Here is a 25,392-nt window from a genome sequence, read left to right as displayed (position 1 = left end):
AGGACCTTGGACCTGATCTATAACAAAGTTTAGCAGAACACGCCCCAAAATAAGCTTTTTTTTTTTTTTTTAAACTTCCAGTCTCCAAAGTCAAAACAGAGAAACTCCAAACTGACTTCAATGTAGGTTAGTTACTCTGTAAGTGGAGCTACTGCAACTATTGTATTTCAAGCACTATACTTCGTCACTAAATCTAAGACATGAACACACCCCAGAAACCCCATTTTGACAGAGGTGCCTGAATGGCATCAGCCAAGTTTCATGCCGTTAACTTTACGTGCCCCTGCCCTGCCAAGAGAGAGGGAAAGTACACAGAAGCTGAATAATGAACTGGATCCTTCATGACAGATAATTCAATGGGTGAGGAGGAGAAGATAAGAGTGGGGGGAACACTCCACAACCAGTTTCTTTTAAAAATTAATAGTATTTAATATTTGAATGCATAAGGCTAGCACTGCTAGACAAACTGCGTGATGAATTCTAGAGGAATAAAACATGAATTAAGTGCAAAAGCTGGAGGAAAAAAAGCTCATGCTTTCCAGAGACAATGAGGTATTTTAACTATGCAAAGTCTGAACATCCGAAGTTCAAACTATGCGAAGTCTGAACATCCAAAAATATCTGTAGGTCTTTCCATTTGCACTGGGATCTTTGCTGACCACTGGGCAGTCAATAGTTCTTTCTGTGGGTGCTTTTTAAAAGGCCCAGGAAAAGTGCACGGCCATCTTGAAGATGAAGAACTTCTCACATCCATCTTGCTACACATTTAGACTAGTAGCTTTAAAATGTTCTATCACTTTTTCAAGTCATTCTGATGTATGGTGGAGGTTTGGATGTGTCTTCCTCTGTGTCAAAGTCCTGGACTGGAAACCGATCTGGGAAATCAAAAATTCTGTCTCCTGGACCTGTGTGGGGAAGGAAAGAAGAAATCACTAAACCTGCTATTGACTCTTGCACAAAATCCTGAGTTCTTTTGGCTAGAGTACTTCGGTTATCAGGATTTTGGCTTGTGATGTAAAGCTTATTCAGCATGTTCCTTCCATATCCCTGGTGAACATCCAAATACACGGATGGAAAGAGTTACTCACTTCGTACAGCGCAAACCATCTCCATAGCCTGATTTTGGTCCTCACTAGGTTGCAACCATTCCTAGGAATGAAAGAATGCCATTAAAAAAGACATTTTGTGGGCTTGTTCAAGAAGATAAACCCGAACGCATTTAAAATGCCTGTGTAGTTCACTCCTTTCAACAAGTTTTAGCTTGAAAGTTTAAAGCAGCCTTGCCTTACACACTTGCAAACACTTGGTATCTTTAGCCGAGAATAGCTGCCTTGCAACATAAGATGTACCAATGAAGTCCTTATCAAGTAAGACGGTCAGATATTTGTGCTTTAATACAGCATCAGAGTTATTCTAGTGCAGAAGCAGCTGGTATTCATGGAGCTCACTTGGCAGAGACACGCAGCGTGTGCATCATGAGTTGAAGCAGATTTCACAAAGGTTGACAGTAAAACGGGGTTCCCTACACATACCTGCACACTACACTTCATACACAGTGCTTGGGACATTCTTACTATTGAATTTGTAGTTCTGGGGATGAGGCATCTTGGTTTGTGAGTACCAGCAAGTCTTTGAAATGCTGTACCATGGAGCAATCGTCGGTTTAAGGGGGAGAGAAGAAGTCTTGCAGGAACTCAAAGGCACCACAGTAGCTTCAGCACCAATGTTTTAGAAAACGAAGATAACTTACACTAGGTCTTACACAACACTGTAAATAAGAAGGTGGAAGTACAAGGAAAAAATAGAAAACTATAAAATCCCTCTAACATTCCCCTTCATTTCAGAGAATTAGCGCTGGATGACTGGGGTAAAGCCAAGGTAAGGTTTGTAGAAGAAAAACACATCTTCTCCTCAGTTTCTTCCCCTACCACCTACATTCAGTGCAGATAAATCGGTGCTTCCAGACTCCTCACTCACCATTCCAGTTATGCTATCGTAGCATGAGCAGCACGGAAGACTTCGGCATCCCAAGTGAGCAATAATCGTCACAACGACAGTACTGCAGATCGATGCAATGAGCATCGTGATGTTAGCACCCTTGACAACTTTACTAAGTACGAACTTCTGCAAGCAAAAAAAGGAAACGTTCAAGCCATGTTCAAGAAGTGAACCAAAAATACTCTAATTACTGCAAGAGTGTTATGATTATATGTTAGGACATTGATTTAAAGTCAGTGTTATTTAAAGCTCTTCTTCCTGTGCTCTGAAGAGCAAGCCAAGTGTGAGCCTCAAATGGGAAAAGAACAAGCAGTAAGGTAAGGTTTCTTAGTAAATTTAAGACATCATGCAACTGCATTGTGTTTGGAAATAGCTGCACTCTGGCTTTAACAATGAGTAGAAATCCAAGGAACGGCTGCTCCTCCTCACACTAAATATGAAATACATCTCGCTACATTGCACCTTACCAGCCTGACACTTGACTTTGTCCTGCAATAAACTAATGAGTAGCTCCTCAGATGAATTCATACACACAGGAAGCCACAGTTTGCACAAGATTTGAGGTATAAAAGGGCTAACTCCTTCCTTTTTCATTTACTTTGTGGGATATTCTTGAAACAATACCTGGATTTAATCAGCTGACGTGTAATTGCTGTAACTTTATCACCTGAAACACAGGCTGGAAGGGACTCAGGATCCTAGCAGTCGCTGTCTCAGAGCAGGCCAGGGATACGTTCACTGACTGTCTCTTTTCACAGTACTGTGATTCTTTTTCTAGAACAAGCCAAACCTTTTGGGTGCAGCACCTGCAGTTAACCTGACTTCACCACTTTCAGGCTCATACCTGGACGGCACACGGCAGGAAGTCGTACGAGCGTACGTGGTGGCAGGCTGGCCTGTGCTATTCCCCAGCGGTAAGCACGAGTGGTACTTACCGTATGGATAACGTGGGCTGGGTGAGAACTTAGGTCCTCCTCTTCACCATAGCCCAGCGTTAGGGAGCTATAAACTATTACAATGAGGATGGCAACACAAGAGGTTATAGACGCAGCTATCAGCACATTCACCTGTACAGAGAAATTAAAGGAGAGTAAGAAGGCAGAAAGGAATTTAAACTATCCTCTAGTAAATTAACATCATTACTACAAACAAAAGGTATTAATTAATGAGTGACAGGTACCAGCCTTTGACCTCCCATAACACTGAAAGTATCCAGTAGCAACAGTCAGGTGGAAGCCAGAGGCAGCGCAATAAATGTTTCCATGATACTGAACTGCTGAGATACAATTGAGTCCCAAAACTGGCCCACAGGTGCAAGCTGGGCTGAAATACTTTGTTCTTAAGGGCCTCTTTCTTAGAAACAATATCCCCCTTTTGAGCTTACAGGGATAGAGAAACTATCTAGGAAATGCAAGTCAATCAACTCGCTTCCTATCTTGGTGTACACAGCTCTTAATAACAGGAAACAATACCAGGATGGCTTGCATTTCAAAAGCCACCATTTTTACAGATTTTTATTAGAGCCATAGCTCGTGTTATGCATTAGGAAGTGAAGTAACACTGAAGCCTCATTTTGCTTAAGAATGTTGCCTTTTCTATGGAGGCAACTCACAGAAATAAAGCTCTCAATCTTGCAGAACCAGCTAGTTCTTTTCCTACCGAAAGAGTTTTCGATTGCCCTGACCACATTTTGCCCCTGCCCCGTACACACACAAAGCCCCAAAGCTTACGAGAACGGGGTTCTTTCTCTGAGAGGAAAACAAAGCCAGGACGCCCGGGACTCCCATGACCTGCAGACCAGAAAAGGAGTTGGTAACTGGACGACACGTATCAGATTCTGAAGATAAACTGCCACAGAACAGATGAAAGGCCCTCGTTTTCAAGGCTGGGATCAGAGGAGCTGTCAGATCAGAAACAGAAAGAGGGAAGAGAGTTGCTGATCTATTGTGTTTTCCTCCGAGGCATCTGCTGGTGGCTAGGACCAGCGGCAGGATGCTGGACTGCGTGAAACGTGTCTTTACACATCAGCTGCACCCACAGCAGCAATCCTGGGACCAGCCTCACATCTCATAACAGAACTGAGGTCCGATTACAGCGCTACAAGCCCGCACTGCTTTTCCAAGCCATCACACAGCTTGCAGATGGACGAAAGCTTTCGCTGGAAGGAGGCGGGCAGGCTCGGGATGGGAGTGCACGCTTCAGTAACACTGCCTTGGGGTGGCAGATCACCGGGGCATAAGGAGTTGTGGTGCAGGACCCCAGTCGGGTGCAGGACCGCCAGTGTCCCGCTGTGGGATACAGAGCAGTGCCAAGAGATGGAGACCTCAGCCCTGGGCACGCGTTCCCCTCCTAACTTTCAGTGGCCTCTCTGCGGTCACTACGCTTCTGCTAAAAGGCCTGGCAATTGCCATAGTGCCCCATTTTCCATATTATCTGGTAGAGACCGGTTTCATTTAGCTCCTTCAGCGGGAAGCCTCCATGCACCCTCCCGCCTGTAGCAGGATAAGGAAACTTGCGCTACCTGGGCTCAGAGCAGGAAGCCAGGGGAGCGATGGCAGCAGCCCTGGCCTGCCCCACCCCAGCCGAGCACGGGCAGGTAGCAGCTGGGGAAACGAACAAATGAAAGGAGGAAATGGACGCAACCTTACCATTCCGGCCCAGACCGGGGCTCTGGTTCTGCCCAGCACGGACTCCGTCCTGAAGACGCCGTCCACGAAGCCGCTGACGACGCACAGGGCGCTGAGCGCCAGCTGGAGCAGCCCCAGCACCACCATGCTCCGCTGGTTGAACACGAAGTACCGGTACCGGTCCATGCCGCCCCCCCGGCCCTGCTGCCGGCCGCCTAGGGCGCCATGCCGGGGCACGGAGCGCCCGCACCGCGCCGGGACCGCAGCTCCGCCCCCGGGGACACGGCCCCGGGCCGGGCCCGTGAGGAAGGAGGGGGCTGGGGCTGGGGCGAGGCCGGGCCTCCGGAGCCACCCCCCGGCCCCGGCAGGTGCGCGGGGCCCGGCCGCGGCGCTGAGGTAACCGCGCCCGGGGAGCCCCGGGGCTCGCCGCCGCCGAACCCTGACAGAAACCCTGACAGAAACAGGCAGGGAGACGGCTGTTCTGTTGAATATTTTAATATCTGCATTGCCTTCGTAGCGCAATTAAAGCGATCTTTAAAATTCACTTATTACAAATGTTTGTCAAGTCTATTTTTTTTTCCCCAGAAACGTTTTTTTTTTTTCTTGCTTCCTTGCACATACACCCAAACACACTATAAAAACCTCATTCATAACATCAAAGGAAGGGCAATCACCATTCATGTAAACATCTTTCTTAGAGTTATCCATTTTTTAAAAGTCATGAATAAACCTCCAGATGTTCAGTAAGGCTCATAGTTCGAGTACAAATGTCATAAAACACCTATCAAGTACTGTATACAAGTTAAATACTCCGGGGTTAACTGCTAACGCGTGTATAAGCTCACCCCAAGGATTATTCTTTAGCACTTAGTTCTTCAGAACAGAGACACCCAGTAATTATGGGCTAAAGAGTATTAAAATAGCAGAAGGCCCAGCAGAAACTGTTGAGTAACACACAATTTTAGTCTGGATCTTAGCTCAAGAGTTAAGTTCAGTACAGTTACAGTAGGAAAAGGAGGAGGAAATCGCAGAAAGTAGGGATGGGTCCGCTTGTACAACACCACCAAGGGACAAGCTGGGAGGTATGTCCTGAAGATGTGACTGGCCTTGCTATTGCAATGATTTATGACAGCCGTATGTAATGCTGCATAAATACCTTCCCAAATAGCAGAAACGACCATTTGCAATTATAATTTGCAATAGTTTGTTGCATCTCCCCTTTAAAAAAAACCTACTTATTGGTAACCAATTACACTTGCATCTTACAAAAAGACATCCTTTTAAATTTGGTTTAGATCTTAGTGGATTTTTTTTTTTAATATTCATTCTACCATGAAAATATTTCATACAAACATCATTTTACATACAAATATGTTAAAACTTGTGAAGAGGGTCTTCCCACACTCATGATTTTATGGCTTGAACATTTAATTGCTTTGAACTTTTGTATATATAATTCTCCTGGAAACAAACAGAAAAACAGTAGTTACAGTAGAACTGGCAGAGAAAGAGGGCAGGAGCTTCAATTGCCTGAAGACAGAAGAGCGCCAAGAGGAGGGTCCATTCAACTGATAGTGACCTTAGTGTTCAAAACCTTTGATCTGGGGCAAGTAAACATGCACTCAATCTTGCACCTTTTTTTTTTTTTAAATAAAACTAAAAGAAAATTCTTTATAAGACTGCTTAGAAACTCTTCTTCCAAAAATATAGTTCTCGTGTTTCCAGTACACAAAGCAAAAAGAACAAGTTCTCCTAGGGGCACAGGTGAGCATGAAGCCCACATAGATCCACAGGTGAAGCTGCTCCCACGCCTGCACTCCTTACCCAAATACTCTCAGCATATGACAACGTGGTGTAAGCAAGGAGGCGGCGTATAATGCAGCATCCCAGCATATAAGGAGACACTTCAGCAACATTGTTTTCAAAGCAATTTTTTTTTTTTTTTAAGTGCTTGGAGGTGAGTTCCTCAGACACCTACAGCTTCAGAAATTCTGTTGTGTGAGAGGAAATCAAAGCAGCAGATAACTAGCTCTGTACAACTCATTACCTCATCACGACTGAAGCATTTTCCAAAGTATTGTCGATTCAAACAAAAGGATAAAAATCAGCGAGGCCTCTGGGACAGAAATGATGCTGTACAGTTCCTGGCACAACCGAAGTGCTGAGCCCTGGTTTCGATCGCAGGACAGGTGCGAAGGGGACAACCCACCTGCAGACAGGCCCCGCGGTGGCTTAGAGCCGGGGGAGGAAACAGACAAGTGAGGATCTGCACCACTTCTTGGTTTCTTGTACCAGCCATTGGCTACTCTGCTCCTCAAGCACCTAGCAGAGGGTGAGAAATCCTGACAGGTGCTCTCACTTCCACGCCAGCCAAGAATTACAACAGCCCTGAGAAAGAAACTACAGCCACTGCTGACTGTGTGCAACACTAAGAGCTCCGCATCTGAAAAGGCTCAACTAAAGAGTCGGCTATCAAGTCGCTCCCGAAACAAGCAGCTTTGCAAGGGCACACAACTGGCCCCCCAAGTGGCCAAAACCTGCGCAAGTCACCCATTGCCATGGTTGAGCTGCATCTGGAAAAAAGCAAGGGCCATCCAACAGGTGTTGTCTCAACTGCAGAAAAAGTCAAAGAGCTACCAGAGCTATCACTCTGACAGCTGAAGTTCCACATAGCCACGTACTTCTTTGACTCTTTCATCAGTTAGGACTTCATTTCTGTAGGATAAGGTGGCTTTTTTTTTTTTTTAACTAGTAGCAAAAAAATTGAAAAAAAGCCTTTTCAGATTTGTGAAGGAAAATTAGGTGTTTTAGTAGATCCCAGAGAGTCACATTATAGCAGCAGACTCGGCATGAGATCCTCTTCTCTATGCCTAAGCCCTTTTCTCTCTTACCCAGAGGCAGGACCCAGCAGCAGGTAGCTCTCAGCTGTAACTTCCCATGCTCTCGTCTCCAAAATTAACTGCTTCTCCAGAAAACTAGGCTTCTCTATTCCTGGTGAGAAAACGCAGTGCTGCCATAGCAGGAAGATCAATTTAAGCTTTCTTTTCACAGAGACAGTCAACAGCCTTTAACACAGGCTGATACAGGCTCCTCAAAAAGGTGCTCAGCTAACAACCCTCCTATTACTCCGAAGCCATTTGCAGTCCTGCAGACCAAGGGTGGAAGTTGGGAACTGACATGTACCTGAAAAAAGCAGCAACTTCAAGTTCTCTCATGTCTTCCCCAAAAGGGTACACCAAGATCCAGCTGGCCATCCAGGTTCAGCTGATAGATATCAGCTCTTCTTCCAATTTCTGTTCCAATAGGAAAGGTCTTGGGCCAGCCTCTGAGAAGCAGAGCTTCTTCACTTATTGCATTTTCACAAATAGTCAGCGGCATTCAGCAAACTCAAAAAGATTGCTTGGCAAAATGACTATTTTGTCTGCTCCAAATTAAAATCAAGTTTTGGTGTGGGTCTCATGTTACTACCGATAAGGAGTTTTGCTAAGCTGGTCTTGCTGCCTAGAGAGCCCCAGAAGCTGAGCTGCAAAACACATTGACCAAGTTAAGGCATTACTCGGAGTTACGTAGTTAACCTGTGTTTAAACCTGTGGCTGCCAGTGCACACCTCCCAAAAACCTCTGAAGGACCCGCTGAGCTCTGAGCCCTTTCACTATCCAGTGGTAAAAACCATCCCAACCGTCTCCGCTCTAACAGACCACAAAGAGAAACAAAACACAGAAGAATTAAAAGGCTTGGTCCTGAGTCAAGCCAAAGCAGCTTCATAACCACAACTTTTATAGAAGGTTGGTCACTGAAAAAGGGATCTATAGGAGGGCCAGTAGATTTTAACAGAGCAGAGGAAAAAGGACAGTAGAGCTAACACAGACAAACGCTGCAGCAAACTATCAGGCTACAAATACACGCAAGAGCGTCTGCTTGACTGTCACCAAATTAGTGGCTTTTGAGAACACACTGAGGACACCTGAGTGCCTTTTTTCTAGGAATTCCCTATTTTAGGATGCAATCACCAAACTCGATGTGCAAAGAGCACCCCATCTTCTACTTCTCTCTAAAATCACACAATATGAAGACAGACAAATCTATTAAAATTAGCAAGTCTACATGAAGAGAAGATAGCAGAGGAATCAGAGCCCGATCAGGAATGCAGCCAGAGGAGCTTGAGAGATTGGAACATTTTAAGCACAGTTCTCTAGCCGACACGAAGAGGTGAGCAGCCTAAAGGAGGTTGTTGAGAAGGAAAGCAGGTTAATGCAGAAGGAGTTACTGCCCAATCAGCTGCATTCAGCCACGCATCTTCCCTCTCCTCTTCCTTGCACTTAAACACGAGCCTAACTTTGTAAATGTTGTAAAACGATTGTGGAAGAATAATCCACAAGACACACACAACAGCTTCCTGCCAGAGAGACATGCCTTTCTGCAAATGGCTGAAACAGCCATGACCTAAAATAACAACCTGCGGGCACGCAGAGAAAGATCAAAACACACGCATTTCCTTCTGAGGTTGATTTGCTGAAGCCGTGCTGCCAGTTGGCTTTTGACAAGTCTCCCTCACCTGGAGGCCCAGTCCTGTCTCCCTGCACACTGGGCCGAGTCCCCGAGGCGTCACCTCTGTCAACCACCTGCCTTGGACCAGAAGTGGAGCTGTGGCACGAGTCTCCAGCGTGAGAAGACGGGCTGCGTCAAAGCTCACTCAGATCACTGCTGGAAGAGAGTCAAAGAGCCCCAAGCCTAGCTGGCCCCCAGCACACGTACAGAGTCGCTTTTGTGCGAGCTTAAACGGTAAAGTGCTGAAAAAGCTTTGTGATCAGTCAGAGGAACTAAGCAGAGCCCCACGCCAGGTAAGGGCAGCCCTTACAATTCCTAACTTTGTACACGTACCAAAGCAAAGATCCTCAGGCCGCACAAATCAGCAGCCTCCTCCTTCCACCTCTAGGTACCAGCCCAACGCGCTCCCCACATCCAGCTCCCTTGACAGCCAGACACCTCCAACTGTTCAAGCAACCAACCTAATGTGTTGCAATAGAAAGGTAGGTCTTATTTCCAAATCGTTTATGTTACATATATACAAACAGTTTTAACTACAAACATTTAAAGAACGTGTTGCAAATGCATCCGAGTTGTTCCTAAGCTGCCAAACCCGAAAGAGAGTGTCATAGACCCAAAGGGGCTCCAGTATCCAGACTGAGATGATACATTATTTCTCTCTTCTACAGCATTAGGCAAGACCAGTACAGTATCCAGAAAAATGAACAACTCTCCTATCCCTGAAAAAACCCAGAACACAACCCTGCAGATGAATATTCACATGCCCCCACTGTTGGCTGTAACAAAGCTATGGATTGACTGCTGTTTCTAAATATGAGCAGTGAGTGATGTTTTTACATTCACTGTTTGTCTTCCAAAAACAATCTTCTCTTTTATTTAAATCTTATTTTGACATCTCATACTGTATTAATTCACTGTGTCTTAAACTAGTACTGCTAAAAGACTGCTAGAAGGCTATATTCTTTGTCAGCTGAACACATACAAAAGATACAGCGCTCCGTAACCAAGTACTACAGCCTGCCCTCAAACACATGCACTTCCTTTAAGAGAATCCAGGTGAGACGCAAGCGTCTCACTGCTAGAATTTCTGCCTCGAGAACTGGCCACTTTAACTGGTGAAATACATACACCAACTCACGGGCACTAATGCAGTTCATGTGTCTGCCTTCCAGAACACGTACTTCTAAAAGTCCTACAAAAAGTAAACCTGTTTTCTCCTTTCAGAAAATCTTCATGCAAAGAACAGCTTCATTTGCGTGTCATAATCATAAATTAAATAAAATAAGCCAGCCATAAAGGCTAGATAAATATTAGGTTTGGACATGTTGCTATACTATTTAGAGAGCCACAGAGACCAACACACAGCACTCTCACATACACACACAAGCCTTTCCACTAGTTAGAAAGGATTTTCTCCTGCAAAAGAGGATTTGTAGAAAGAACAACGTTCAGACAAGAGGAAAGGGGAGTTAAAACCCAGCCTCCTATATGCTAATAAACTGCTCTATTGCAAGATTCAGATCAAAGGTTTAAAAAGGCAAAATTATGCTACTATTAGAGAATATCAAAATATTACTGTTATCATCACAAGTGGCATATATGCAAAATGCAGTTGCACAATAATGCCTAGGCAGATAGAGAGCAACACTAAGTCTGCCGACTAAAAGTGAACGATATACCCATTTTAGTTTTCTGTCTAGTCTTTTGGCATCTTTGCATATGGTGCAAAAGCAGAAGCTACCAAAGAATATCACGTCTTGTATAGAATATTAAATAATTTCTCCAGATAAGACTGGTGCAACGCTAGCTAATTTTAAATCTGCTATGAGTAACACAGTCAAACCTAGTTAGTATGCAAGAAACTTATCTCTTAACACAGAATGCAAAGTTATGATGCAACAGCATGAACAATCCCTGGTTGTCCAGTTTTCGGTAGAAAGGTAGTGCATAGATCCAAGTTTCTATTTGAGTTTGCTGAACTGAGGAGGAGCTCCTGCTTCACTTTTGCTGGGCAGCCTGGAAAGCTTTCAGTTCCAGCTGGTACCACTCGGGTGCTTCTGGCCCGTTCTGCCCCACGGGGTTGTGATCGTATCCGTAAGCCACTGTTAACTCTTCATCCTTCTCCACAGCCCTGATGGTACGGATACACTTGATTGGCCCAAAACGGGGGTGAACAAACCTAGACAGAGAACAAACACTTTCGCTAGGCTCAGCGGTCAATTCATAGACTCGGTTAGCCCCTTTCACAAATGCTTCCAGCAGTCACTCGCCGTTGAGTGTAATGTCACGTACTCTGATGTTAGATGAGCAGATTTCTTTAAGTCAACCTTATAAAGGCTTCAGTAATGAGGGCACATATATATTAAAACAGCTTTGCATAGCTCTATTGCTTGAAGTTTTCCAACAGTCCAAACACTGCTCATTTGTAATAAATTAAAAGTTGATCGCTGCCACATACCTTGGGCTTGCAGTGGTAAACAGCTGGGTGACTGGAAAACGCTATAGATTATGTGAGACCAGAGAGCAGGGAAAAAATGCTCATCTTAATCTCCCCAGTAAAGGTTACCTGTCAATTATAATACACCTCTGTGAATCATTTCCCAGGGCCCAACAGTAAAGGAAACCAACTTATTTAATAAAGGAAAACTGTTTTCTACTTATGCACCCACAGGTCTGTCCATTCACATGTTGGTACAAAAGCATTTATATCCTTGAGCATATGCATGTATCAGAAGTTTCCTAGTGCTCTGCACCAACTCTAAAGCAGCAAGATGCTTTATTTTTTTGTGTTTCAGACAAGACAGCAGCATTTGATGGTGCTGGTCAAGCTTCTGTAGTTCAGCAAATATGGTTCAGTCCGAGCCTGACTAGGACTGAGAGAGCAGTGCTTATGCATGTTAGAACCAACAGGCAGCTCCCAAAATTCATGACAAAGGCAGTACAGTTGCAAACTTGAATTTACCCCATGGGGTTAGTTTGAAAAGACATCATGCATCCACAGTGCCAACTCAGCAGGAGAACATGAACTTGAGCACCGGGACCCATTAATCCCAGCCCCACAGCTGCCCTGAAGCACCCTACAAACCCAGACTGCAGGCTGCAGCACAGCCTTGCGCCTTCTGCTTCAAAACAGATGACTACTTACGGGTCATAGATGCAGTTAGGAGTGAAAGAATGGTTGGCCTTATGCCCCAGCGAGGCACAGTACTTGGCGGCATGGTTGTAGGGCTCTGGCACGTCTATGACTGTCTCGTCGTCCAGGGATATTGTATTTCCATTGAGGGCCCAGTCTCTGCTGTCTACCTAGTTTGCAAGGCAAAAATCCAGTGTGTGTGTGGGGAGGGGTCAACTTTGCCAGCAGTTTGAAAGCAAACATGTTCAAATATATACAACTAAAGCTTTTCCCGTGTATAAGGGTTTTTTTGGTGGTGATTTCTTTTTTTTTTTTTTTTTTTTTTAAGTAAACACAGTTGAACATTCACTTTTTCTTTCAATTAAATTCCATCATATTAAAACTTAAGGCTAGGGAGGGGGTGGGTATAAAATCCTACAATAAGATTTCAGAAGACGCAATGAAAATTCAGACTGACTTTCTCTCCTTTACCTCCTGGTGTGTAATTCGCACTCCGTTGTAAAAGGACATAACTGTACTAGCTTCTGCTGCTATTTTTGAAAATAATCCTTCTCCAGCACTGGAAATGAGAGAGACATCAACATACACCCTAAAAGGGAAAAACAACATGAATTAGTGATTGTGTAAAGTTTTCATTTTCAAGAAGCATCATCACAACACTACTGGCATAAAGGCTAAGAACTCAATATAATAAGAAAACTAATAATTCTTAACCTCTGAATGCAATCCCTTTACCTTCCTCTCTTCCATACACTCTCTCTATGTTGGCAAAATAGAGACTTGGTGGGAAGCAGGGACAGTTTTTATTTATTAGTCTGAAAACTACTTTTTTGAAACTGCATTGGCAGATTATTACTACTCATTTAGGGCTTTACCTCAGGAACATCAGAACCCCAGAGATCCTGACTAAGCCGAGGTTGATGGTGTGCCCATGCACAGATCAGTATTCTACTGAGGAAGACTTTTCAAGGTGGATTCCCTGTATCTTCAAATACCTGACCCAAACAAATGCCAGCATTTTACTGATCACTTGTTTAGGTATTTTGGAGCATCAGAAAACGACTACAGCTGATACTCCTACACAGCAAGGCCCGTGAATCCTAGGTAAAAAGTAAATTATGTGATATACTGTGTACTAGCCACAGAAGAAGTAAAGGAGTGTCACCAACTGACTGGCATGAGACAATCTGCTGAGGAACATGTCCTACGAGGAATATGTGCTGTAACGTTACACGACTGTTAGAAGAATCCCTCCAGCTTGATGATTTACTCTTGGTGCTTTGCAGCGTCTGTAGGGAGGGGAGCAAACTTTGTGCAACGCATGCAGCGAGACACACTGAGCGCAGGACAGCAACCTGAAGCTAGTTATGTATCTAGAGTGTCAACAGTGTACTTTATTGTTCAGAACGTCACAGATGTGGGCTGTTAGTGGAGTCCAAGTACTGTACTGAGCATGCATCTGAAATGCTAAAGAGATCCTACTTTAACCTGTTAAAGCACACGGCTGCGTTCTATCCACTGGAGTGCAACTTTATTGTGTAAATCAAAGGAATTCAATCAAGTCACATGTTTACTGATGTGTAATAATGGATTCCACATAAAACCTTAAACAATTTTTATTTTAAATGAGGAAAGGCCGTTCTTGCAAAATCAGGGCCTAAATATGTAACAGCAAAGAAGTATTGACACTATTGACACTGTCAAAAGTGGTCAGAAGAAACAAAAGCCTACCTCTCTGACTCGTAAGGATCAGGAAGAAGTGCATTTGTAGAAATGCAGGATGAAGTAGATTTGTCAAAACTGTACACTGGGCCTAGAAAGAGAAATCAAAAGAAATAAACTAATGGGCAATATTCAAAGCATGCAACCTTAAATGCAATCGCCATTAAAAAATTAAATGTTAATGTCTGCAAGAAATGTTATGCTTCAAAAAAAAAGGTATTACATAGAACTGCACTTATAAAAGGACTTCAGTGAGATTACATTTCTTGATTACCTTTTCCCCCTCAACATGCCAGAGTAGCAGCATATTAATCACAAAAAGAGGATGCATCTTCTTTAAACTACCAAGTTTTAAAGGTCTGGACAGTCTTTCAAAACTGACCCTTCCAGAGTCTTTCATTAAAATGTAAAAGAAAATTTAAAAAGGATATACTAAATAAATAACACATTAAGTCTGAAAAAAATGCTGGACTATTTCATATATGAAATGTTTTCTAGCTCAAAACCAGAATAGACTTCAGCCAGAAGATAATGTTCAGTAATCACAAAGTACATTTGCTACAGTCATTTGTTTCCTGCCATTAATAAGCAACTCAGTGGTACAGCTCTAATTATACCCTTACATCCCTCTCCAATCAGCTATTGTGCCAGAGGACTATCTGGGAGATAGGTTAAGATGCAGGTGGAAATAAGAAGGAGAAAAACAACCCAGAATACTAAAGATTGATAAAAGACCATTGTCGACGGTATCCAAGTTCTAAAAACAGATCTGATCTGGCTGAAGGCAGCTTCATACAGAGAACAACTGAATCCTATATACCAAGCACAACTGTGCCCTCTCAATTTGTTTTTAGGTTAAAATTTGATTTGCTATCACATCTGAGAGGTTGTGATAAGAAAATAAAAGGTCACAGGCATTCCCTCACTTGCCATCCTCTTTTCAATGAGTTTTATTTCATATTGAGGGAGACGATCTTCGGTGGCAGAACAGTCGGTATTACAGCATGGTTCTTGTTTACATTCATGGCCCTGTCCACAGCTTAGCTCTCTCACCCCCAAAACATGACTTATACCTGAGAGCAACAAAACCACCCCAGAACTACAGCCCCAACTCACCACTGCCCCGCAGAAGGAGCATGGCGTGGGCACAGGCACCAGCTTGACCCTAACCTTTTTATAGCCTCTTTGTGTCAGCAGGACCAGGCAGACTGAAGGGTGCTGGTGAGTCAGGTTGTTATACAACTGCTGAATCTAGTTCACTAATTCCAATCCCCGTGTCCTTTCAGCACAATAACACAGACAACAAAACACCCACAGCAGTAATACTCACTTGCACTAACTTGATAGAGCTACAACCAAACCACAACCTCCGTTCTCCACTCCCAATTATTTTACTAACGAGACAAAGCTGGCAGCTGTGCCAGCATTAACACCGTTAAGCAGGTTTTCACGCTGACCCAGATGGCAACGGTGAGCGCGACAAGCAGGACTGTGCCCCTGAGCCTGCCAGAGAAGGGTTACGAAATGCAATTCAGCAGCACCACCACATGGGTCACTTCCCATTTGTTTGCAGAGCAAACAAATCTCTCCCCACGCTCGTGCTCTTCTGTCCGACTTTATAGTTTAGAAAGAGGGCTTCTCACTAACACGCCTACTCTCTCATCACAGCCAGCACTGGTTAATACTACAGAGACCAAGCCATCTGCAGCAAATAGCTGCAATACAAGGAAGAACACAAGTTTCTGTGTTAGCTGAACTTACTGCCTGGTACTACTTCAAATTGAGGTTTCCCATCCTCTACAGATGTCAGAGTTGCCAGTTTTGCTTCTATCATTTCCCCATCTATGAACCTTCCAGAATATGCAGTCTTTCCATCAGGATAGACGTAGGCTATTTTCTCTCCAGTCATCTCTCCTTCTTCATTCACCTCTCCCACAAGGCTGCCTCCATCCTGAAAGCATGGACAAAAAAGAAAAGGCAGAGTATTTAGTTATTTTTCCTGACTTTTTAAAGAAGCAACCTAAACGAACTACAGTAAGTTCAGACGTGAGTTTGTGAAAAGGAGTAAGAAAGAGTGACACGAAGAAGCTGGATAAAGTCTAATTCCAGTCAGGACAAAATCGATGCAAGAAATGAACTTGGTCCTCCGTGTAGTATGACGCAGCCAAAACCCAAAGTCTTTCCTTCTCCGTGACACAAGTCCTGAGCTCCGATTCACAAAAATTCAACACGAATAGTCTGTGAACCGAGGCCCAAGTTAACACACACACACAGAAAAAACACACCTATAAAACCAGTACTACCATTTTTGCCCTAATTAGCATGGTTATAAGATCATATCAAAAAATTCTCCAGGGTTTTCCAGAGCAATATCTTAGTTTTATCACAAATCAGGAAGACCTAACCTTGGCTGGGTTAATGACCAAAGCACTTGCACACCCCCCACTCAGAGGCACAATTCTCACACCAGTTCCACCTCATCTCCTGGGCCAAGGCAAGACGCCACAACATAACCTGCAAAAGCAGACAAGGTCTCCTCTCCCTGCTAAACAGGAGCAATAGCTTGCATGGCTCCCATGCTCTTCATCTGCAGTCAGCACTACAAAGTGGCAGAATTGCTGGCCCAGCCTTCCTGAGGAGATGCGTGGAAATGCACTTCTAAGGGGCTGGGTTCCCAGGAACATGAAAATGATAAAGGTGTCTCGCAGCCTTACTGTATCCTGGCTGCTGAGCAAACATTCTGCACTGGAAAGGTTTGACCGTGTCTCAGATTATCCAAAACCAGAATGCACAAAACTTCCACCCACATTTTTGTGTGCTGACCTTTGGATAGCTGGCTCTTGGTGGATATTTGTTTCAGCTGTGGAAAAAAGAGGGATGCATAAAGGTACTATTCTGCAATAAATAAGCAGGAGGTCAGGCTTACCGGGTAATATATCCAACAAACTCCATGTCGAATGTTGTCCTTATACTGCCCTTTGAATATCAGTCGCCCGTCACTGTCATACTCCTGGGCTGGCCCATTCAGCTCTCCGTCCACATACGTGCCATGAAGGACCACTCCATCCTCGTAAGTGTAGATTCCCTGGCCTTGCAAGGCATCATCAACGTAGTACCCTTCCAGGGTGCTGGTAAGAAGAGAAAGAAAACAGCAGTGGAAGACTATTCCCCTCTCCAAGAAGTGAATCCAACGCCTTGACAGGAAGCATGACGCAGCCCTGCGTCTGACGCTGTCCTTTCACCAGGGTGCAGTGTGTACACAGAACTCTTCACCTGAATTACACTGCTGAGCTGCTTCTTCAACAGGCTGAGGTAGCAAATTAAAGCAGTGAACAGACTGCTCATGGTCGCAGAAATTATTGCTACAGAAAGCTGCCCTCACCTTAGGTTTCTCTACCTCCAGCGTTTGGATCTTTGGTGACACCTCTGGTAAGATGAAATGGCACTGCCACACGGGTGGGCAGCAACAGGGCACAAACTGCAGCCTGCTACCGACCCAAAGCTAGCTCCCTAGCAATACGCTTAGCAGCAGCCTGTGCTGGGCTTGCTAAAAGCACTGTCATTTTTCCATGCACTTCTATTAAAGTGGAGCACAGCCTGTCAAACAGAACTAACGCCGCACTTTGATTCGAACAGAGACACGCTGATTTCACTTTGGTTTTGTCTTGCAAACCCTTTAGAAGGGATGCAGTAACACTCTTGTGTTCTGCCTTGTTGTCTTGCTTAAAAGGCTGCTGGCGGAAACCACAAAGAACGAAAGCATAACTGAGTATTCTCTCCTTTACAGGTACTTCTTTGTCAGGTTTGAGCTGGTGTAAGGAAATACAAACTGCTTAGCTTTACCCCAGCACGTTTAGCTAACAGCCAGCTGCAGTACACATACTTTCCTTGCATAATTCTGTTTCTGATGCAGGCATCTATAGCATAAGCCCAAAGTTTGCCTGGGAGCACAAGACTCTACACGTCTACAAGTCTTACGAGGAGCGGCTGAGGGAGCTGGGCTTGTTCAGCCTGGAGAAGAGGAGGCTCAGGGGCGACCTTATCGCTCTCTACAGTTACCTTAAAGGAGGCTGTAGTGAGGTGGGGATTGGTCTGTTCTCCCACGTGCCTGGTGACAGGACGAGGGGGAATGGGCGAAAGTTGCGCCAGGGGAGGTTTAGGTTGGATGTTAGGAAGAACTTCTTTACCGAAAGGGTTATTAAGCATTGGAACGGGCTGCCCAGGGAGGTGGTGGAGTCACCATCCCTGGAGGTCTTTAAAAGACGTTTAGATGTAGAGCTTAGCGATATGGTTTAGTGGAGTGCTTAGTGTTAGGTCGGAGGTTGGACTCGATGATCTTGAGGTCTCTTCCAACCTAGAAATCTGTGTCTGTGTCCTGCAAAACGTTTTCAAGAGCTGGGGAAGGAATGTTTTCTCAGAAGTAACTTCCTAGTTTCTAAAACCTCACTCTTAGTTTTCACATAATTTTGGCAATCTGGTTGAGGTTTCCATGGGAACGTACACGACAATAAAGGAACGCACGTTACTCGTGTTAGACACTGTTTAGAAACAAGAGTTCAGGTTTGGTTTTATGCAGCTGTCTTCACAGCAACGCCGTTCCAGACAGCTCCCTTCCCCATGCTGCACGCTGTCCCACAGCGATCAACACAAACCAGACGCAGAGGGGGACGGGGCAGGAAAGCTGTTTTACTTTTCAGTTGGATGAATTTCTCAATGCTGGTTGCTACAGATGTGTGCAGACAGCTCCTGCAGCAGAGCACGGGGAAGGAGCGGAGCAGATGAGAACCACCAGAAATCGGTGCGCTTATCTGACTACAAACGACACCGCTTTCTCCTCTCGTTTATCACAGGTCACCAGGTTTGAAATACACCGTAGCTGGCAACACACATGGAGTCCACATTTCAGGTTATTCTTTCAAAGAAGTCACTCCCAGTTTACATAATGAAACAAAACAAAACAACCTTCTTGTTAGCTTTAATCGCGTTAGTTGAAGTTAAACTATTAAACTACAACAGTTCTTCAGCACTGCAAAAGAAAATACATTATCTTTGACTGTAACTCAAATCTTAGGCTGCCAAGCCTAGCGTGGATCTAGAATATCCACTACCTAGAGAATAAACCTGTGATAAATGTTGGGGGGGACACACAATGCACTATGCTTCCAGGTACTGAGTTACATCAGCAGACCCTGACCCATTTACCCACCTTTCCTTACATATGGCAATGTTGAAAACTTTCTTAAAAATAACACCTCTCTCTATTGCTATCCAGGAGCTGTTACTTTACCAGAGCTTCCAGTTAATAGAGAACAGCAGCTGCAGCTCAGTGCGAAGCACAACTCTCACACTCACAGCTACTGTGCAAAGTGTTTTGTAAAGGGCCCTCCAGCAAGCGCAAGCACCAGTGAAAGCTCAAGTATGAGATCCAAAAGAGGGACTGTGCCAGAGGTGAAACTTCTCTCTGAAACAATACGTTGGGTTTTGTGGGGTTTTTTGAAGGGGGAGAAAGAAAACAACTGATACTTCAGTCCAGGTTTTCACTCCCTTAAACAATCAACAGGAAGAAAATCACTACTCTGAAAAAAAAAAAAAAAAAAGGGAGACATTTTAACTGAGGCAAACAAGGTAAACAGGCAGCTAACACTATTTCCCAACACTTGACAAATGAAAACACTTAATTCTTGCCATTCCGGCGTCTGACAGGACTCAGCCATTCCCAAACAACAGACCTACTGCAGTCAGCTCTCAGCCTTTACCGGCAGGCTCGTGACGGGAATAACCCATAGTGGAAACAGACCCAGGCAACGTGAAACCAACTAACTTACTGCACTGAAGTACACAAGACCGCAGGGCAGAGACGTTCTGAGAAATTTTTGGAATTCACTTCTCTTCATAAGACTTCTTCACAAACACTCAGCCCTGCTTACGGCACAGTTAATGGAAACAGCACGTCCTGCTTTGTGCCAAGTCATTCCTCCTTCAACATACCTGAGCCATCCACTCCTGAGAGCACCTTACTATTCTCACTATGTGGGCAGAGCTAGGTAAACTGCAATGCCTTTACTAACAGCAGCGACTGCTTTAGCTACATTAAAATAAACATAGGCCAGTTTATAAAAATATCCCATTTTCCAAAACCATATTACAGACTATTTTTGTGTATTTTCATTTTGTTAGTTCCTGAAGTCATACAGTAGCCAACTGTTCCATTTTTTTTTTTTAAGGGTTATGTAAATGAAAAAAAAGAAAGAATTGGCAACACTGAAGAGGTACAGAAAAGGCTCAGCACAGGCAGCAGCCTGAGTTTTCCCACAGAGCACTGCCTGTACCCTGGATTACTTGGAGGAGCAGCTCTACAAACAAAATAGTGGGTCAGTTTCTCTAACTGTACAATCAGTGACTGCTCTGCTGAGGTCATCAACAAGCACAGAAGCGTTATGTACATGTGTCCATAGAGATGTTGTCTGCCAACTTAAAAAAAAACACGCTGTTTTACAGAGGTCAGCTGCTGGGCAGTAGTGATTTTCAGCTACTTGCACAAGATTTAATAAGCCCATTACCAACAACAGTGGGGATTTTTCTTCATCCAGGCTTGGAGGCCTGATCAGTTCCTGCATAACTGAATAAAAATATTATCCTTCTCATGAAAAAAAAACACCATCTCCTGTATGAAGCAACTGCAAAGGCAAATACAGACAAGGAGCTGACTCACTGAGCCAGCACAATACCTCCGCTCCTGCTCAGAAGTTCGCTGAGCAGGGGGAGAGCAGACCCGGCACGACTGTCAGTTTAACAGCTGCTATTCATAGTGCCACCGACAGCTGCAAAACCACGAAGAATCGTGTCATTTTATACATCTGCTGCTCCTTTGGAGGAAGTTCTGAGCAACTGCAGGGAGAAACGCTGCCGGTGGGGGAAGACACACAAGGTGTTCATAATGAAGACTTAAGAAAACACACGCACAGGCACGGACTAGCCCGATTTCACTGCCACGATTCCCAGTGAAGAGACCGTGGAAGTTATAGGGGCTTTTCTGAAAACAAATCAGGCCACAGCTTTGCAACATGCAAAAGATTACGTAGAGCTGAGAACACAACCATGGTTAACTCAGTCCCTTTAACCACTAAACAATTTCGAAGAAAGGCCCTACACCTATATGTAGGTCTGGCACAGGGAGCTCCAAGTCCAACTGCGGTCTCTGTGCAGGGCTACGAGGCAAACAAAGAAACCCACTTGTACTTATGGACTTGAACCGCGCAGCCCAAGTAGCTGCCAGAATGATTTTTCAATAGCTTTGAGCACATCCCAGTTCTTAAGGTCTCTAATTAGTTCACAGCTTTACAGCACTCAGACCGCTCACAAGGCTGCTCTCTCCCACCAGGAAACAACTCCGGGCTTCATGTTACGTACACAGCTCCAGGCCCACAGAGGCACCCTGTCAGCACTGTGGATACTGCAGCAGAAGAGGAAACTTTACAACTATGGTTTTTAAATGAGGAAAGCTCGTTTAGAAACTCTGAAGCATATGAGGAATAAATATAGATTAGTTTCACAGCACGGTAAGCAGGAAGCAAAATACAGAAGAAAATCAGAGTCGGTGTCTACCTTCCATCAAAAAAGAAGAACTTGCCACGGCCATTCTTTTCTCCATGCACAAAGTTTCCCTCAAATCTGTCTGTCGATGAATAGGTGACTGTACAGAATCCATGTGGCAGCCCATCATCATCTAGATGCCCTGAAATAAAATCCAGACAAAGAACAAAGAAACACATTAACTTGATGGACATGTTCAATTCTGTTCTGATTGTGTACATGCTTGAAATATTGTAGCTCCCTAGTATAAAACTGTAATCCTCATCAAACCATTTCTGTTAGGAAAAATGTTCAGAGATTCGGTACAGCCAAATCTATTATCTCGCAGCACACTACACTTAAAAGAAAAAATAAAAAGGGTTAGGATACAAGAAAACAGATGAGAAACACGAGAGAGGAGAAGCAGCAGCAAAAATAGGAATTTTTCTAAATGAAATAAGGTTCATGCTACTGTAACTCGTCTTAACATATGGTTTCAAAATATAATATTTTTTATCTAAAACGTGTATTTCCTGTGAGAACAGAATAGATTTACACTTCAATCCACTGAGCAAGGCAAGTGTTTGTTTTTTCTTTTAACGACAAATACATGTCTTACAACAATGTGGGTGTGCCACCTCATAGCTATATCTGCAGGAATTTAAAGAAATAAAAGCATGTAATCTTCACAATACTATGCACTCCACAATATGTCAGTCAATTTGCTATTTCATTTTTCAAATGCTGCTTTCCAAAGCCTTTCTGACGTGTTCAGGCTACGTCCCCCCCTTCTCTTTCCTGGCCATATCGGTTTTCCCATTACAGCTGTTTGCACATGGGGACAGCAGATGGGTGGCACACTTAGACCCTCATCGGCACGGGTTTGTATTTTGCAGAATACAAGTGGCCAGCTCGGATTTAAGTCAGAGCAGAATAAAGCTCATATTGCAGCTCTTGCTGCTTCTTCAAAGCCAAAGGAAAATGAAAGAGGAGTGGTTTAAGGATGGCTGATTTCTGCTTTACCTGTGCGAACTGGAGTCCTTAGCACTCACTGCGTTAGCAGAACGCTGCTCTGACTGCAGAACAAAGATGCTCAAGCTCAGCAGGGCTGCTTTCAGCACAGCGACCGCACCACGTGCGGGTGGAACAAGCTTCCATTGTGACATTTTAGCAGGTATAAATTTGAACAAAACTGACAAATAAATGAAAGCTTGCTTATACTTGTGCTCTTTCATATTTCTAAATAAAAACTGACCTCTGATGCACCTCAGTTTCTTGGTGATGTGTACAAAGCCTATTAAAGATGAGAGACACGCACATGCATCCCCTTCTACAGGCTTTAGGTCAAGCTCTCACTGTACCAAATTTCCCTAAAACTGGGAAGGTTCAGCACAGACAGGAAAGCAGAAACAAACCCCAGCGTGATCGGGAGTAATTACAGCCCAGGCTGATGGAGGCATCAAGAGGTGCTTCTATAATATCAGACCCGGAGTCCCATGCCCAGAGAGAAACACACTGAGGGCTGAGAGTGGTGGGCTAAGCGAACCACCTGCGTGGCATCAGAAGTCCCTGTGTTCATGCCCTGGCTGCAGCAGCTCCACAGGTTCTGCAGGGACAAAGGCATCCAGAGGATGCACACATGGCCACACGTTCTTCCACATCACCACGGGCTGCTACATCCCAGAGATGCTTCACAGCCCCTCAGGGACATCACTGACAGGGCACGGTAAGGATGTGGGGCAGCATCTGGTCAGGAAGTCCTCTCACACGAACTGCTTTAGCCTTTTAACACCAGAACGACTCTCAGAGCTCTGCAGGCTGGCTCAGATCACTAATTCGGCAGAAAACCTTTCCCTACACCCCCCTGGGTCAGCCCGAGCTGGCCTGATGGTGCTCGCCCAGCTGCAGCAGGGCCCCACCTCGGCTGCCTGGCAGAGCCTGGCTTGGCCCTTACACAGAGGTCCCACCGCGAGCTACTTTGGGACGAGTTCACAGAGGTTTGAAGAGTTAATAACCCCCTCATGAGCTGCTTGGTGTGCGAGCCGGGAGAAGTGAGAGTGAAGAGAGAGAGAGCGGCAGCAGCTAAAGCCAAGGCGCATCAGTGAGGGCCTCCCGTGGGCCTGTAAGGCAGGGAAGGCAGCGCGCTGCCCTCCGCAAGCAGAAGGAAGGGAAGGGTCACGCTTCCCTCCAGTCAGCCAGGGCACCCTATTTTGGGAAACAGGTAAGTTTCAGCATTTATATCAATGTAGTTAAAAGATCAGTGACGTTTCTCACGTGGATACTTTTTGTAGAAGAAAGAGAACCATGTAAACATTCAGAGCTTTAAAGGCTGGATTCATCGCGTATCCGTATGGGAAGGGTACACTGATGTAACTTAAAAACAACCTCAAACAATGCACTACCAGCCCTTCCCCTACTTCAGGGGCAAGGCTTTTACAAAACACTTGGATAAAAAACCCACGCCAGCAGGACTGGCACGTTACGCTGCTACAGAGCAGCACACAGCACCTGGCAACTTTGCTGTCAGCGCCCATCCAGGTCGGTCAGGATGCTGCTGGCACGCAGCGGCACCGGGGCTGCCAAGCTCGGCACAGCACGCGCGGGCACAGCTCGGGCACGGCAGGACCCGACTGTCCCGGGGATTTAAGGGTGAGCTGGGAGGCAACGGCCTGTATGGAGGGTCTGAACCTCTGCCACGGTGCAAAGAACGAGATTCCTGGTACGTTTGAGATTGTCTTCACTGGGGGGGGGGGGGGGGGGGGAATGAATCCACTCCAACAGAACGAGAGATATTTGGCGTCTCTTTGTCAACGGGAAAAGAATCAGAAAATGAAGTTTCGCTGCACGGATGCAGCTTTTACCGTATGGCTGAGGCCCTGGGCTCCACATCTCTTCTACATTAAGTCAGGGGGAAATAAACCCTCGATGCTCCAGCGGGCGCAGCGCCGGCCGCCTCCTCCCTCCCTCCCCTGCCCGGGGCGGCCCCGCCGGCTGCCCCCCGTCCCCCGGCACCTCCCGGGCACCTGGCGAGCAACGAGCCCGGTGCCGGTGCCCCCAGCCCCCCGAGCCCGGTGCCGGTGCCCCGACCCGAGCCCAGCCCGGTGCCGGCCGCCATGTGCTCGGCGGTGGCGTTGCATAAGCCGCCTGCTGTCGCGCGGCGCCGGCAGCCCCCGGCACCGCCCGGCCCGTCCCCCCCCCGGCACCGCCGCCGGCCCGGGCCCCCCCCGCCGAGCGGCGGCCCGCGGGCACCTTCCACGGTCTCCTCCAGCGTCTCCTCGTCGCTGTCCATGGCGGCGGCGGCGGCGGCGGCTCCGGGCGGGGCGCAGCCGCGGAAACACGGCCGGCGCGCGCCGCCGCCTCTCCCCGCGGGGGCGCGGCCGCCGCCGAAGGGGGCGGGGTCTGGGAGAGCGCGGGGACGCGCGTCGCCAGGCCTGCGGGCGCGCGGCCGCGGCGGGCCGGGCGGGGAACGCGCACGGGCAGCGGGGAAAGGGAGGAGGAGGGGGCCGGGGCCGGGGCCGGGGCCACGCTGGGAAAAAAGGAACCGAACCGGACCGAACCCAAAACAAACAAACCCAAACCGAACCCCAATCAACCAAACCAAACCCAACCCAACCCAACCCAAACAATTGAATCCAAACCCAAACCAAACCCAAAACGAACCCAACCCAACCCAACCCAACCCAAAACGAACCAACCCAAACCCAAACCAACCCAACCCAAACCCAAACCAACCAAACCAAACCCAAACCCAAACCCACCAAACCAAATCCGAATCAACCAAACCCAACTCCA

At 45.9% G+C, this 25,392-nt stretch overlaps 2 protein-coding genes across 3 annotated transcripts; both read right to left on the bottom strand.

Annotated features, from left to right (window-relative positions):
- Positions 1–72: 72 nt before the first annotated feature.
- LOC121069704 lies at positions 73–4,913 on the bottom strand. Its single transcript, XM_040556125.1, has 6 exons — positions 4,647–4,913; positions 3,729–3,788; positions 2,934–3,065; positions 1,978–2,124; positions 1,089–1,149; positions 73–905 (listed from the first exon to the last, which is right to left on the bottom strand). Exons 1-6 carry the CDS (start codon positions 4,809–4,811, stop codon positions 802–804), a joined length of 669 nt encoding a protein of 222 aa, XP_040412059.1. The 5' UTR covers positions 4,812–4,913; the 3' UTR covers positions 73–801.
- Positions 4,914–5,109: 196 nt separating this feature from the next.
- SETD7 (SET domain containing 7, histone lysine methyltransferase) lies at positions 5,110–24,978 on the bottom strand. Of its 2 annotated transcripts, none has more exons than XM_040556120.1 (8): positions 24,850–24,978; positions 21,634–21,763; positions 16,955–17,156; positions 15,790–15,979; positions 14,038–14,119; positions 12,778–12,895; positions 12,319–12,476; positions 5,110–11,352 (listed from the first exon to the last, which is right to left on the bottom strand). In XM_040556120.1, exons 1-8 carry the CDS (start codon positions 24,887–24,889, stop codon positions 11,172–11,174), a joined length of 1,101 nt encoding a protein of 366 aa, XP_040412054.1. In that variant the 5' UTR covers positions 24,890–24,978; the 3' UTR covers positions 5,110–11,171. The 2 variants fall into 2 exon arrangements, with proteins under 2 accessions (XP_040412054.1, XP_040412055.1); XM_040556121.1 differs by lacking the exon at positions 24,850–24,978 and adding an exon at positions 24,462–24,557.
- Positions 24,979–25,392: the final 414 nt, after the last annotated feature.

This window comes from Cygnus olor, chromosome 4, assembly GCF_009769625.2.
Source record: "Cygnus olor isolate bCygOlo1 chromosome 4, bCygOlo1.pri.v2, whole genome shotgun sequence".
NCBI lineage: Eukaryota > Metazoa > Chordata > Aves > Anseriformes > Anatidae > Cygnus > Cygnus olor.
This window is presented reverse-complemented; position numbering and strand designations above follow the sequence as displayed.

Coding starts and splice junctions, on each gene's coding strand:
- LOC121069704 (XM_040556125.1), bottom strand. CDS start 4,811: ATGGACCGGTACCGGTACTTCGTGTTCAACCAGCGGAGCATGGTGGTG. Junction 3,789..4,646: donor CCCCGGTCTGGGCCGGAATG/GTAAGGTTGCGT, acceptor TCTGGTCTGCAG/GTCATGGGAGTCCCGGGCGT. Junction 906..1,088: donor GATGGTTTGCGCTGTACGAA/GTGAGTAACTCT, acceptor TTCCCCACACAG/GTCCAGGAGACAGAATTTTT.
- SETD7 (XM_040556120.1), bottom strand. CDS start 24,889: ATGGACAGCGACGAGGAGACGCTGGAGGAGACCGTGGAAG. Junction 17,157..21,633: donor TTCTTCTTTTTTGATGGAAG/GTAGACACCGAC, acceptor TCTTCTTACCAG/CACCCTGGAAGGGTACTACG. Junction 12,896..14,037: donor GATCCTTACGAGTCAGAGAG/GTAGGCTTTTGT, acceptor TTTCCCTTTTAG/GGTGTATGTTGATGTCTCTC.